The sequence below is a fragment of the Myotis yumanensis genome, unplaced genomic scaffold, assembly GCF_028538775.1.
Source record: "Myotis yumanensis isolate MYYU_CA2020_CCGP unplaced genomic scaffold, mMyoYum1.0.hap1 SCAF_19, whole genome shotgun sequence".
In the NCBI taxonomy this organism is placed as follows: domain Eukaryota; kingdom Metazoa; phylum Chordata; class Mammalia; order Chiroptera; family Vespertilionidae; genus Myotis; species Myotis yumanensis.
In genome coordinates this window covers 22,562,964-22,578,222 of record NW_027223770.1, presented here as the reverse complement: position 1 = coordinate 22,578,222, position 15,259 = coordinate 22,562,964, and the positions used below count along the sequence as shown (strand labels likewise).

General features: G+C 52.7%; 1 protein-coding gene across 3 annotated transcripts in view; it reads right to left on the bottom strand.

Moving 5' to 3' along the window:
• The window catches only part of MYO18B (myosin XVIIIB), a 175,917-nt gene that overhangs the window by 115,651 nt on the left and 45,007 nt on the right, over nt 1–15,259 (bottom strand). For all 3 annotated transcript variants that reach the window (XM_070399451.1, XM_070399452.1, XM_070399453.1), the window contains exons 14-20: nt 15,024–15,114; nt 12,639–12,831; nt 10,322–10,402; nt 8,552–8,699; nt 4,930–5,089; nt 2,422–2,605; nt 1,419–1,641 (exon numbers count right to left, since the gene is read on the bottom strand). In XM_070399451.1, coding sequence (XP_070255552.1) covers nt 1,419–1,641; nt 2,422–2,605; nt 4,930–5,089; nt 8,552–8,699; nt 10,322–10,402; nt 12,639–12,831; nt 15,024–15,114 — 1,080 coding nt within the window. The remainder of the gene's footprint in view (nt 1–1,418; nt 1,642–2,421; nt 2,606–4,929; nt 5,090–8,551; nt 8,700–10,321; nt 10,403–12,638; nt 12,832–15,023; nt 15,115–15,259) is intronic.

Below are 15,259 nucleotides of genomic sequence, written 5' to 3'. Positions count from 1 at the left end.
AGTCCATGGCGCCTGCAGAGGCCCAGCGCTCTCTGCCAGCCAGCCAGGCAGAATCGATCGGTCGCCGCTGTGGCTGTGACCATCTTGCTCTCACTCCTCCGGAGACATTATCTGTCTCCCTCCGCCCGATTGTGCAGGCAGGAGGGAGAATCAATGAGACGCTCAGGGGAGTGAGGCCTCATCTCTGCCTCCTGCTCAGATTCTCCATCAAATGCCTCGGGCCCAGGGTTCCATTATTAACACACTGGGAACAGGTGGGGGCAGCGGCCACAAGCTGGGGTGTCAGTGACCACAGAGACATTAAACAAACGGGGGCCCACCTGGGCTCCCCACCAGCCCCAGCTACCCCACCTTCTGCAGAGAGACTTCCTGCACCTGAGGCATTCCTAATGGGCAGGAAGGGGCATCCATGTGCTGGCCTCTGGGGTCTGAGAGGCAGAAAAGGAAGGGAAGGATTCAGATCAGACTCAGCTCCTGAGATGAGCCAGTGGTGGAAATTTCAGGTGTGTGCCCACTTTCTCAAACAAAGGCCTGGAAGACTTCACTCCTCTGACTGACCTGACCCCCTTAGCCCCCACCACCTGTCACTGCCTCAGCTGGACCTGGGAGAACCCAACTTCCACAGACCAGTACACAGCCTTCCCCGCTGGACCTGCCCCCCTCACAAGTTCCTCACTTGTTTTGAACCCCCTTTCCTGAAATCCCAGGCTGGGCAGTGCCTCCCTGTCTTTGCATATGCCGATCCCTCTGCCCAAGGTTCCCTCTCCCCGTCCCCCCCCCCCGCCTCCCCCGGCCCCGGGCCCCAGGGTGAGCTGCTTGTTTTGTTTCTAGACTCAACTAAGATGCTCCCTCCTCTAGGAGGTCTCCCCAATCTCACCAATGAGAGCCCAGAGCTTCCTCCTCCAGGCATCCAGGTACCGCCTGCATCCCCGTGTGACACGTGCCCTTGCCACGTCGCATTATCATCACCGGTTTCCACACTGATCTCCCAAACCAGGCTGAGCATCTTAACCAAAGCATCCCTCATTGGGGGAGCTCTACTCTCGATCCCAAAGTAGAAGCTCCTAACACGTTTGTTGTTGGAAGGAAGATGAGTAAGAGACAGCCCTAGTCTTCCAGGAGCTCACAACTATTTCAAGAAATAAAAAGGGCTTTGGATTTAAAGAGACCTAGATCCAAATCCAGGCTCTGCCATGTCCCAGCTATGTGACCTTGAGCACGTCTTTTGACCTCTCTGAGCTTCCGTTTCCTCATCTGTAAAATGGGGGTGCTCATAGCCTCCCCCTCACAGGGCTGCTGGGAAGAGTCAACAGAGAGCTCCTGGCACATCGTTGGTGCTCTTGTCCCTGGGGTGCCCCTGGTCGGCGGGCATGTCCCAGGCATCAGAGACAAGGTACTCACTCCCCGGTGGCTCTTACCTGCCCTGTGCAGACGCAGTGCCTCCAGGATGTAGGAGCCCGAAAGCTGGACCCTCAGTGCGGGGATGTCCAAGGGCAGGGGCCCGCCTGCTCCGGGCTTGTCCCCATCAGGCTGCGGCGGGGTCGGAGTGCCCTGCCCACCCCTGCTCTCCACCGCGAGGCTCGGCACCAGGCAGTGGATGAAGTGTAACTGAGACCTTCGGATCACGCTGGACAACGCATCCTAGAACCGGAGGGTGGGGGGGGGGGGGGTCAGGGCCAGCTGTCCAGGATGAGACAGCAGGGGTCAGGACATTCCCCAGCAAACACTCATCCTCACCTGAGCATCTCCTGGGCCCCTCTGTCCTACACCAAGGACCTCCTACCTATGGCCTGCTTCGTACTCATGAAGACCAGAAGGCCTTCAGAATAGCCCTTGTTGTAACAGATGGAGAAACTGAGGCATGGAGAGGGTAAGGGAGTGGCCCAGCAGAAGAGGTAGACTAGAACCCAGGGTCTGATCTGTGGGCTTTTTCAGTATAAGATGCTATGAGGTTTTTTTCAAAACTTGCCCTTCCCGTGCCCTCACCCTCTGGGCTCAGCATAACGACTGACCAATCAAATTTCCTCATTTGCTACTGGATGAACGTTTCTAGGTAACACAGTTACATCCAGTGCTGCAGCCTGCTGCTTCTCCCAGGGAGAGCCTGGTGGTGAACATATGGGCCCTGGGGAGGGAGGCAGGCAGGCGGGCCTGGCGTGGTCAGGAGGACAGAGTGGTTCCTGCAAACTGCCTGAAGCCACTCAAGTCAACACCAAGTAGCCGAGGCTTTGACCTCAGACTGGGACCATCACCCCCCAGGAATGTGACTATGGCCGAGTTTCCTTGCCGCCCTGAGTGCCAGTTCCTCCTCTGTGGCACTCAGGGCGATGCCTGCCCAGGAGGTTAGAGGTGCTACAGGTAGGTGACCCGCCCTGGAGGAGGGGAGGGACGCATGGCCGTGGGGACAGGGCACCCACTCACCATCTGCAGCTTGATCTGGGAGCAGGGGGCTCGCCTCTTCACCGCGGCAAAGCTGCTGGCGAAGGTCCTCCTCACGGCGCAGCTCCTCTGCAGGGCCTGCTGGGAGGTGCCCTCCAGGCCGGCCACCGCGCGGCACACGGGCGGCAGCTTGGCCCGGGCCTGGAACAGGCTCCTCAGCTCCTCCCTGGCACGTCCAAGGGGGAGAGAGAGAGCCTTTAGGGCTTTCAGGGGAGATGGGTCCACTTTGCTTCCTGCTGACCTGCTTCCTGAACCCTCCCCGTGAATCACACGTGCTGGTCACTGTCCTTCTCGGCCAGGTGAGCCTTTGTCTCATGACCAACGCCAGCTCCTTCCTCGGGCCCCTCTCCTCCCGTTAGAACCTCTCTCCTTTGCTGGGTATCCCTGCTGCTTCCATGCCTGCAGGAATCCTAAGCCTGCATCTTCTCGGAGGGGAGGGCAGGAGCATCTCTGGGACCCCAGAACAGGCCCAGCACAGAGTAAGTAGTTACTCTCTGTTTCACGCAACAATGAAGGACTCGCAGGCTGAGCGGTCAGTATGTGGATCTGGACCAGTCAATGAAAAGTCCGGCCTGATCCGAGGGGCGGGTAGTGCCTTCCCTGGGCGCTCCTGTGAGGTCCAGGTGCTGAGATTGGTGGGCCAGGGCCAGAGCCCAAGAGGCTCCGCTCCGGTAAGCCTGAGCTGGCCTGCCTGCTTCCGTGGGCAGAAGAGGATTAAGAAGGCTAGGCAGACCCTGCTGTGCCCTGGGATGAGGCTGGGCCTCAGAGAAGCCCCCTGCCTCTCAGGTCCCACCTGCCCCGCCCTCCAATAGAAGCGCGAGGCACCTCCTACCGCTCCCTGCACGGCCAGGACGCGCCCCGGCCCTCAGACCTGTTATCCATCGCCCTCCATGCCTGACTCCACTGTGCAGACTGTTGAGTAAATAAGTCTCAAATGCCCAAAGCTGCTTAAAGTGGTTAAATGCCTGACCGAGCACAAAGACCAACAATGGCTGGAAGACACATTGAAATAAAAAGCTAGGGAGGGGCCAGGGAGCCCCCTGGAAGCAGGAGCCCTGAGAGGAGAGGGAAGGGCCCTGGGGCATGTGAGCACTACCCCCTGGTATAGGGAGAGGAAGCCATATCCTTAGTCCCGGTCCCTATACAGGGACGGTCCCATCTGTGGGGCTGGGAGACTTCACCTTTGGCCTTCAGTTTACTCTGTGAGTCACGTGTCCTCTCTGGGCCTCAGCTTCTGATATAGAAGGCAAAAGTGCCTGACCAAAACGTGAGTGTCCAAGAACCTCCTGAGAAGCTTGTCAGCAAAGCAAGTCCTGGGACCCTCCCCAGAGAGACTGGGTGGCGCCCGGGAATCAGAATGCCAAGCAAGCCGTCCTGGCCCATCTGGCGCTCTTGGCTGCAGATCTACACGCGGAGGAAAAGCATTGTTTGCTCTCAGAAATCACCAATGCTTGGCTCTCGAGCGCACAAGACCTCCCAATGGGATTTACTCCCAACCTGCCCGCTCTTTCACTCCCGTGAGCACAACTTCGCACACGCCGTTCCTTCCTCCAGAATGTTCCTTGCTCACCAGGCCAGCTGGCCCACAGAGGAGTCTCCCTCACACTTTCCAAACCCCACACCCCTCACCCAGCCTGAGCCACAGGACCCTGGAGCAGGAAGGGAATTTCCATGGCCACAGTGAGACGTGGGTTGAGGGCCTGCTAGGAGCCAGGCTGCCTAATAAGCCATCAGTCATGTCATTAAAACCTCCCATCAGACATGGCAGCTTGGCATCACACCCACTTCTCAGATTATGAAACTGAGGCCCAGGTCATGCAGCTTGAAAAAGGCAAAAGCAGAATTTGAGGATCTGCCTGACTTCAAAGCTGTGCAACATCTACCAAATCTTGTGGTCTTGTCCAACAAACCCTGATTTTATGGTGGAGAAAGCGCGCGCGCGCACACACACACACACACACGCATGCACACACACACGCACGCACACACACACACGCACGCACACGCACACACACACACACACGCACGCACGCACTTCCAGTAACTCTCTGAACCAAAGGCGGCGAATGCTGCCAGCCCTCGGCCAGCACTTTGGAAATAGCAGCCAGGGAATGCAGTGAGTTTTTTTTAATGCTACAAAACATTATCACTTCGGTTTTACAGCCCCCTCGTTCTAGGGTGTCTATAAAAGCTGTTCCAGTCACATCATCTCTCAGATACTTAATGAAAGGCAAAGAGCCGGAATAAGAAGTCACAGCCTTGGACATTTGTTCCACCTGCCCGGAGGCCGGCTCTTCTCCTCGGCTGGGCTCCCTGGCCCTGGGGAGACATTGCACTGCTCCGGTTTGAATTACGGCCCTGTCCTTAGAGACGTCCGGGAGCAGCCCTCACCGGCTGGGTTGTTGTGACTGCACAGCCCTGCGGGGGAACGAGCTGCAGCGTCTCCAGTGGCCCTGACCTGGCCCTGGCCCTGGCCCTGGCCGGACTCACCTTTTCGAGTGCTGCAGGACCTGGGGGGCGTCCAGGGCTGAGAGGTTGGGCTTGGCCCTGTGGAGCCAGCCCGTGAGGTCATAGCGCACGGGGTCCTGTCCCCGCTGGTGGGCGATCTCACACTGGAGGGGCTGCTCACAGGGTCGAAGGGCAGAGGTCCCTGAAAGCAGACAGCGCATGAGTTTGGGGGCCCAGGGGGGACACTGCGATCACTTGGCGTCACCAAGAACACACTCGTTGCCTTTTAATGTCTCTAGGCAGCTAGAGCTGACCGTTCTGGGGACCCACATTTCCCCTGCTCTGTGCATTTGTCCACATTATTTCCCACATGGATTTTAGTCCTCCTATTTATAGTCCTGAATCTAGAATACCTGTTTTCCCCAAGCATCATTAGTGCATACAATCTGCATGATTTTTTACCAGGCCCATGAATCACCTGGGCTGTTATTAATGTTTTCCTTAATTCGACTCGCATTTTTACAGATAAACCCATTTATAAAGGAACATTATGTTGCAGGTTTGGAGAGCAAACGATATTTATTTTTTAACAGTCATGAAAATAAATACATAATTATTTAAAATGTTGAAAATATTTGTATCTTGAATACCATCATCCAAATAACGGCACAACCTACTCTTGGGAGATGCTGGCAGACACTTCGTTGGGAGGGTCTGAGTGGGAGAAACAAATGGGCTTGGAGTTGAAGACCTGAGTTCAAATCCCGACTCCACTACGCATGACTGCATGACAGCAGCTGTGCCACTTAAATCTCTGAGCCATGAGGGCTGCCCAGCCCCCTCGGGCCAGCCACCCGCAACACACCTGCGGCGAGATATAGCAGGCAGGTTAACCAGACCTCCGCGTGTTGTGCTTGATTGACTGCTCTCACTCACTCAGCTAATCAGAAAGCCCTAGAGGCAAAGACTGTTGTTTTTTTAAAACAAAATGTCTGAGTCACTGTCTCTCAGTCAGTCCGAGATAAAGGAGTAACAGTCTCTCCCCTGGGAACGAGGGCATCCTGCTGGGGCATCTGGGATGGGCATCTGGGGCCTCACAGGAAAAGGAGAGGGGCCACAGGTTAGCCCAGTGATGGCGAACCTATGACACACGTGTCAGAGGTGACACGCGAACTCATTTTTTTTGGTTGATTTTTCTTTGTTAAATGGCATTTAAATATATAAAGTAAATATAAAAATATAAATCTTTGTTTTACTATGGTTGCAAATATCAAAAAATTTCTATATGTGACACGGCACCAGAGTTAAGTTAGGGCTTTTCAAACTGCTGACACGCCAAGCTCAAAAGGTTCGCCATCACTGGTAGCTGGACCCCCTCCTGTCCCAGCCATGCCCTACAGGACACTTTCTGCTTCTGGCCCTACTTTCTGTCTCTTTTATCCAAAAATCAAGATGCAGAAAGCATTCCATCTGAGGAATTGTTTCATCTGCTTCAGGACCATTGGGTTTCCGCACCTTCATCTATCCGGTACCAGGAGTCACTGTCCTCCTCACCGTGCCAGCGCTCTGGGTGCTATGACTACAGAGGCGCCCAGCCGAGTGCTGCCTGATGCCCCTGGTGATGGCTGCCATAGAGCAGAGGGGAAGGGAGACGGGTGCAGGTGGGTGGGGGTTATTATTTTACACAAGGTGGTCAGGCAGGTCCCTGAGACCCGCAGGAGGTGACGGAGAGATGCATACTGACGTGTGACGGAAGAGCGTTCCCGGCAGAAGAGACAGCCAGCAGAGGACCCTGAGGTGGGGATGTTTAAGGGGCAGCTGAGAGAGCGGTGTGATTGGAACAGAGCAAGAGAGGAAAGGGGAAAGGCAAATGGCAGATTCTTCGGGGGCCCTGCCTTGGTGCAGGCACCAGGGAGTCAGCAGAGAACAGACAAGCCTGTGTCCTGCATCCTGGGGGCCCCCGGGATGTCCGAGGGCCTGAGGAGCAAGTACACAGATAACAGCGTCCACAGTCCTGGAAAGGGCCCTGAGGGAAGTGACCAGGGAGCTGTGATGGGACAGCGTGGCTGGGAGGGGACAGCTCAGACAGGGTCGGGGAGGGCTCTGCGGCAGGGCCTTCTGGGCAGCGAGCTGCAGGGGGAGGATGTACAAACGCTTCTTGGCCCACATGAGCTCATCTGCCCTCACTCCAGTCCCCTGGGAGGCGACTTCCCAGAAGCCACACACATTACAGTGAAGTCATGGAGCGGGATCCAACCCAGGTCTCTGTGGACAGAAGCCTGGGGAGCTTTGAACAGCCCTGCCTCCTGGCTGTTCTGCATCTGGGTGTACCTCCTCCTCCACCGCCACACCCCAAAAGCCCCATGCCTGCCCGGCCCGTGTGGTTGAGTTGTGGAGCATCCACCTATGAACCAGGAGGTGACAGTTCAATTCCCGGTCAGGGCATATATGTAATTATATATATGTATATAAACCATATATATTTATATATTTTGTAAATTGTATAATTATATATAATTGTATTTCATGACTGTGTTGCTATAAAGACAAATAGATTACTATTAATAACACATGCGTAAACTGTATTACTTTCCTGTGGCTGCCATAACGAAGTACCAACGCTGAGTGGCCTAAACAACAGAAATACATTTCTCACAGTGCTGGAGCCATCAGAAGCTGCTTAAAAATCTTGTCCTGGCCTTGGCTGGTGTTGCTAAATGGTTAGAGCACTCGCACATATATGGGTTGTGGGTTCAATTCCTGGTCAAGGGCATGTACCTGGGTTGTGGGTTTGCACCCCATCCCAGGTTGGGGCGCGTGCAGGAGGCGACCAGTCAATGTGTGGGTCGACCAGTCAATGTGTCTCTCACACTGATGTTTCTCTCTTTCTCTCTCTCTCTCTCTCTTCTACTCACCTCCCTTCTTCCACTCTCTCTGAAGAAGCAATGGAAAAATATCCTCCAGTGAGGATTAGCAAAACAAAAAAATCATGCCCTGATGTGAGAACGAGAATGCTGCATGAATGTCTGGACAGGGCCTTGGCTGGTCCTTTGGGGTAGAGGCTCCTCCAGCCTGAACCCAGTGGATGGCGGCTCTAAGTGCTGCCTTATTTCTTTCTCCAACCCTTTCCCAATTTCTCACAAGCCACTCCCATCAGACATGCACCCCAAAAACGTCATTGGAATTACTCTTGTCTGTCACCAATGGCCTCCATGTGGCCTAGCCAATGGCCAGCCCCCAGCCACCCCTCACTTGACCTCTTAGCAGCTTTGATTTGGTCCGTTCACATTCTCCTGGCTTCCCTCCTGCCTTCCTAGCCACTCTTCCTCAATCTCCTTTGCCGATCGCTCACCTTATCCCTGGCCCCTTAACACTGGAATGTCCTAGGGCTGAGTCCTTGACCACCTTCTCAGCCAACCCTCATTCCCTTGGTTACCTCAAGAGGAATTATGAGCCACACGAGGCCGGTTCACCACAATATAGCACAGTATCCAGCACACAGTAGCTGCTCAATACATTTGCTGTATACACAAATGAATGAGCACATGAATGAATGAAAGCATACACAGGCACACTCAGACCCTTCCCTGTGCAGGCCTTACCAGGGCTTTTTCTGCTGCTGACAAGGACAGATTCCAATTCCCAAGCTGCCTCACTCCCTTACCTTCAGCACCAGCTCCTTTCTTCTCGAAGGCTGCACAGAGACGCTCGAGCACCGCGCTGTCACTGGAGCCCTCCACCCGGACCTCCTCGTCCAGGACCCAGAAAAGGCCCCTGGCATCCGCAGCACCTCCTCCAGGTGGTAGGCGGACCTGACGTGAGATCCATGATACACTGAGGAGCCCTGATCCCCAACAGATGCCAGTCCTGGGCTTCTCTTCCCCCTTCAGGAGTCAGGGGAGCTGAACCCCAGGCATCTTTACTCAAACATATGGCCCAGACCCATGCTTCCCTTCATTACCACTCACCCAAAACAACCTCTCAGCTCCAAGAAGTCCAAATCCCACCTCTATCCTCATTTCCTGTGTGACTTTGGGCAACTCGCTGCACCTCTCTGAGCCTCATTTCCTCTAATGCAGTGGTTCTCAACCTTCTGGCCCTTTAAATACAGTTCCTCATGTTGTGAACCAACCATAAAATTATTTTCGTTGCTACTTCATAACTGTCATGTTGCTACTGTTATGAATCGTAATGTAAATATCTGATATGCAGATGGTTTTAGGCGACCCCTGTGAAAGGGTCGTTCGACCGCCAAAGGGGTCGCGACCCACAGGTTGAGAACCGCTGCTCTAATGTAAAGTGGAGGCTGGCGGTACCTTCCGCAGAGGGCTGTGTGAGGATTTCATACAGGAGAGCGCCGTGTAAATGACACATTTCTAGATACACATGTGGCTATATGTATGTGTGCACAGCCCAACATGAAAGGATTTAATCCATCCTCATCGCTTCCTCCTAGAAGTCTTTAGACTTTTTAAAATTAAAATCCTGAGGCAGGAGGAGAAGTGCCCAAATAATGTTTCCGAGGAGATGGTGAACCTAGTTCAATAGCACAGACACGGAATTTTAAATCTAGCCCCGAGCTTGAGACCATCCGGGCAATGCTTATAATTCTGCATGTGGGAAACAGAGGCCAGGGGCACTGAGGGGCTTATCCGAGGGCCCGTGATGAGTTGACATAAGCAATACTGTGCTGAGTGTTTACGGAGGAAATGTGATATGTATGGTGGCCCTGATGACAGGGACAGGGACTGCGGGGCCTCCCAGGACGTGAGGATTTCAGTGCTAAAGCCAGCAGGGTCGCCTGCACATCAGGACAGCAGGCTTCCCTAACTCAGAAACATTAACCCACACTCGTCAGAGGCCCCTAGAGAAGGGACATGTCCGGGCCACATGGAGAGACATGGGCAGAACCAGAACTGGGCCCCAGGCCTCCTGTCCCTTCACCTTGCCCTTCTTTGTTGGGGTCAAAAGCAACAGCCAGCCCATCCTCAGAAGGCAGCTGTTCCCAGGCACCACCCAGGCATCTGGGGACACCGTGGCCCTTTTCTCCTCACTGCCGTGGTCGTTCCTCCAGGACTGCCCCTTCCTGGGAACATGACAGGGAGGTGGAACCAGCCAGAGAGGTGCCAACAAGCTGCATAAGAGGTGAATGGCTGGCAGGGTTCACGAACAAGGGGGCTTTGAGGGGACAGTACAGCCCACTGTGAGCCAGGAGAAGCCTGGGAGCCCACCCTGCCTGAATGGATACAGGAAGGAGGGAAAGGGTAGTCTGTGCTATCAAATGGAAGGAGAAATTCCACCTATTCGGTGTCAAGCACCCTGCCAGGTGCAGAGAGCATTCACAACTCATAGCTTCAAGGCTCAAATCTGTAAGTATTTCCACTGAAAGGCCTCGCGGTGTCTGAGAGCCCTGGTTTGCTGGGCCCCATGTTACCTGGGAGGGATGCTGATCCACAATGGCCACCGTGGTCCCCGGGGATGGCTCCGGGAGGTCAAACTGCACAGGAAGGCCTTCCTGGAAAGTCACAGAAATTCAAGGTCAGTTCCATCCATGAGCTGAACGAATGGGATAGAAAAATGCTGGAAGTCCATCAACAAAACAACAAGAAAACCCACCTCGTGGGAAAACATATTTGCCAACGTCATATCGGATAAGGGCTTAATCTCCAAAATTTATAGGGAACTCATACAACTTAACAAAAAGAAGATAAACAATCCAATCAAAAAATGGGCAAAGGATCTAAATAGACACCTTTCAAAAGAGGACATTCAGAAAGCCAAGAGACATATGAAAACATGCTCAAAGTCACTAATCATCCGAGAGATGCAAATCAAAACAACAATGAGGTACCATCTCACACCTGTCAGAATGGCCATCATCAACAAATCAACAAACGACAAGTGCTGGAGAGGATGTGGAGAAAAAGGAACACTTGTGCACTGCTGGTGGGAATGCAGACTGGTGCAGCCACTATGGAAGGCAGTATGGAGGTTCCTCAAAAAATTGGAAATGGAACTCCCATTTGACCCTGTGATCCCACTACTAGGAATATATCCCAAGAAACCAGAAACACCTATCAGAAAGGATATATGCACCCAGATGTTCATAGCAGCACAATTCACCATAGCTAAGATCTGGAAACAGCCTAAGTGCCCATCAGTAGATGAATGGATTAGAAAACTGTGGTACATCTACACGATGGAATACTATGCTGCTGTTAAAAAGAAGGAACTCCTACCATTTGCAACATCATGGATGGAACTGGAGAGCATTATGCTAAGTGAAACAAGCCAGTCAATGAAGGAAAAATACCACATGATCTCACTCATTCATGGATAATAAAGACCATTACAAACTTTTGAACAATAATAGATACAGAGGCAGAGCTGCCTCAAACTGATTGTCAAACTGCAGTGGGAAGGCCAGAGAGAGTTGGGGGGCAGGAGGGAGGGGAGTAAGAGATCAACCGAAGGACTTGTATGCATGCATATAAGCATAACTAATGGACATAAGACACTGGGGGGTAAGGGAGGGTAGTGGTTTGTCAAGGGCGGGGGGGGGGAAAAAGGATACTTATGTAATACCCTTTGTAATACAAAAAAAAAAAAAAAAAAAAAAAAAAAGAAAAATGCTGGAAGAGACAAGAGAAGTGAGGACTTTCCTCACCCCCAAGACCAGAAGAGCTGCTCAGGCAAACCAGAGACTTGTAAGCAATAACAAAAGGTTATTTTTAAAGCCATGTATTTTCAGGGAATTTATTAGGTCGAGTCACCATGGCAAATGGTAACTGATACAAAAGTATTATTTCTATTTTACATGTGAAAAAAATCGAGGATCAGAGAGGGTGAGTGACTTTCCTAAGGCCACACAGCCCATGAATGACAGAATTCAGACCCCAGGTCTCATCAATGTCTTTTCTTTGAGATTTATCCATGTAGATGCTTTTGTTTCTTGCTCTGTGGGCTCCAACCAAAGAAATGGTGGTAATTTGAAAAACCCATTACCTATTGAAAAAAATATATATGGGCATTTCTAATATTTTGCCCTTAGCACTTGCTGGAGTAAAGGGGTCTCCTTCGGGGAGGAAGAAGGGAGCAGACCTCCAGGTGCTGGCAATGCTCCACTGCCCACCTGGGCGGTAGGTGCGTGAGTATGTTCGTTTGGAGCAATCCACTGAGCAGCTCAATTCTGACTTATGTGCTTTTCTCGTGTAGCTGTTGTATTTCAATTTAAACTTTGTTTTCTAGTGAGAAAAGGGCTGGCAGGAACAAGCCTGCACGCATTTCCCGGTTCACACCCAGAGTCTCTCTAGGTGCCTCCTAGAAGGGGACTTACATCTGCCACTCTAGGATGTTGCCACACTAGGATCCGAAGAGCACACCCACTGCTTTCACCCAGCAACACGGCACAGGGCTTTCCACATCGGGGAAGATGCAAGCTCAACCTCAGGGGAGGATTTAGCTTCAATGAGGTGACAAAGAGGAACTTTCATCCCAAAGAAGGGGCAGCTGTGGGAGCAAGGCCTGGGGAGCCCCAGTTCCTTGGTGGCCCCGAACTGAAGGGCTGGGAGGGCCATTGATGGAGGCTGGGAGCAAGGGAGAAGGGGGCGCGGCAGAGGCCTGGGAGCCAGGCCTGGAGTTAGGGTTTTTTGTTCAGTGATGAGCCAAACAGGACGCAGTCAAAGGCTACGGAGGATCAGGCCTCACACTGTCCGCTGCACCCTGGTGAGGCCCCCTCCGCCTGGCCATACCTCCCGGTAGCGCTCCAGCGTGGAGGCGAAGGTCCGCTGGTAGAAAAGCAGCTGCAAGCGCTCCTGGGTGTAGTTGTGGCACAGCTCCTCGAAGGTGGCGGCCCGGTCCTTGCCCTGGTGCCGGGGGTTTTGAAAGCCCGGAGAGTCTACCACCATGATGGAGGCCATGGAGAGGTGATGGGAGGAGAAAGACCTGGGGAGAGAGGGGAAAGGTCCCAAGATGACATGGTATCTGAGAGCCCCAGTGATCCAAGCCGCCAATGCCGTCACAGAGATGGAGAAACTGAGGCAGTGTGCTGGGTAGTTTTGCAGATACAACAGCTCTACTTTCAAAATATATTTTATTGATTTTTTTTTTTTTTTTTTACAGAGAGGAAGGGAGAGGGATAGAGAGTTAGAAACACCGAAGAGAAACATCGATCAGCTGTCTCCTGCACACCCCCTACTGGGGATATGCCCGCAACCAAGGTACATGCCCTTGACCGGAATCGAACCCGGGACCCTTCAGTCCGCAGGCCGACGCTCTATCCACTGAGCCAAACCGGTCTGGGCACAACAGCTCTACTTTCAAAACCAGGCTCACCACTTACAGGCTGTGTGACCTGGGGTAAGTTACTTAACCTCTCTGAGCATGGATTTCCCCAACTGTTGAAATGATGATAGGATGATCCCAAGGACTGTGGTAAGAATCAAAGGAGTTCATGTTTGGCAAGTGCCTCCCGCGGATACCTCAGGCCTTCAGGGAATGTCCTCCCCACCAGGCCCAAAGTGGAGGAAGAACTTGCTTCAGGTCCCCTGGCAAATTGCTATAAGTTAGGACTAGAGCCTCCTTTTCTTTCTTGGTAACACACTGCAGTAGAAAAAAATTTTGTTCAGTGCTTCTGTTTATAATGTTCCTTCAAGCCATCACTTCCTTGGGTCCTCTTGACCAATCTATCATAATCAACAGAGGAGGGATTATTTGCATCAAAATGCAGGAGCTAAGGGACTTGGGAGATGGTCCCATGTGCGTTCCAACCCTCGCTCTGCAAATGAGGGGCTGTGTGTCTTGAGAAAGTTGCCCAACCTCTCTGAGCCAGCCATGGAAAAGAGAAGGTGGAGCCGAACTCAGAGAGCTGTCGGAGGCTTGGAGGTGAGAGCTGTGAACACAAGGTCAAGACAGGGAAGTGCCAGGTGAACACTAGTGCATCTGCTCTTATCATCAGCACAACCAGCATCCACTTCGAAGGGCCCTCACTTTGAACCTCAGCTCTTCCCCGTTACTTGCAGAGATGTTCCATCTGTAAGATGGGCCGGTGAGATCAGTCACCGCATAGTGATGCGTGAGGACTGTCAGTTAACACTTGGAAAGTGAGATGCCTGCCAGGGGCTGATAAATGGTGGCTATAGGTACTGTTACCACCAACGCACCCATCGATGCACCTATTTAATGGATGTGGCCCCAGAACAAACCATGAAGCAACTGCCCTCCATGGGCTGAGGCAGCTTCCTCGGTCGGCAGTTCATTTTCCGACCCCAGTACTCCTTGCTCTAAGTGAGCACAACCCCCTTGGCTTCTAGACGGGTCTCAAGTGGTAATTATTCCAGGAGCGGGAGAGGGAGTGGATTCTGTGTCCTGGTGACACTGGAGGACCCCAGCTGCGCTGTTGCTGTGCACCAGCCTCACCCCCTTAACAGGATGTCAGAAGCCTAATTACGCCTCCTTTCACAGAAGAGGGAGGCACTTGCCTGGGTCCTGGACCCGCACCACTGGAACTGCTTAAAGATATCCTCCCACCCTGACTGGCTCATCACAATAGGAAACAGAGGCTACAATGCCTGCAGCCTTGCAGGCACACATCCTGGCCCACTTGGAAATTCTCCCCTGGAGGTTTCCCCTTCCCAGCAGGAAATTTTAGAAAAATAAATGGATAGGGGCACTCTGGTGGGTTATTCGAAGAAAGCTGAAGGTATGAGGGAGAATACAGTTATCTCATGAGTACAATGGGCTGATGTGAATATCAAATGATACAGGGAAGTTGGGTGAAACAATTAATGCAGGCCCTGGCCCTTAGTAGGTGCCCCGGAATCATTAGCTTTTATTGTTGGTGTTTAGGATCTTGATCAGGAAGAGTTACTTAATTTCCTATTTCTCTGAATCCTCACAATGACCCTGGGGGATAGAGCTCTTTTGCATGTGCAGAAGGGGAGATCAGAGAGGAGCACCGATTTGCCAACATCACACAGCCATTGGGTGGCCGAGGTGGCATTTCAACCTGACTGTGTGTGACTAAGAAAATCCACTCTCCAGCCCCAAAATCCCCTACTCTGCTTACCTGTCCATGCTTGGGCTCATTGTGTACCTGCAAAGAGGCTGGCTTTGCGCCAAGGAATGGCTGCAGTTACCTGTTGATGAGTGAGACCACGGCAGCAAAAAGCTCTTGGTACAGGCCCGAGGCCATCCCCTCCACACACTCCACACCCGTCATCTTGAGCCCTGGAATTGGCAAGAGGAAAGGATCAGGATCACCACTGGCCTTAGAGAATCCCCTTCCCTCACACACCACCCCCCACCTCCCTCTCCCCACGGACGTTGCATACCCATGTTCTTAGGACCAAGTGTCTTATCAGGATCTCCAGGA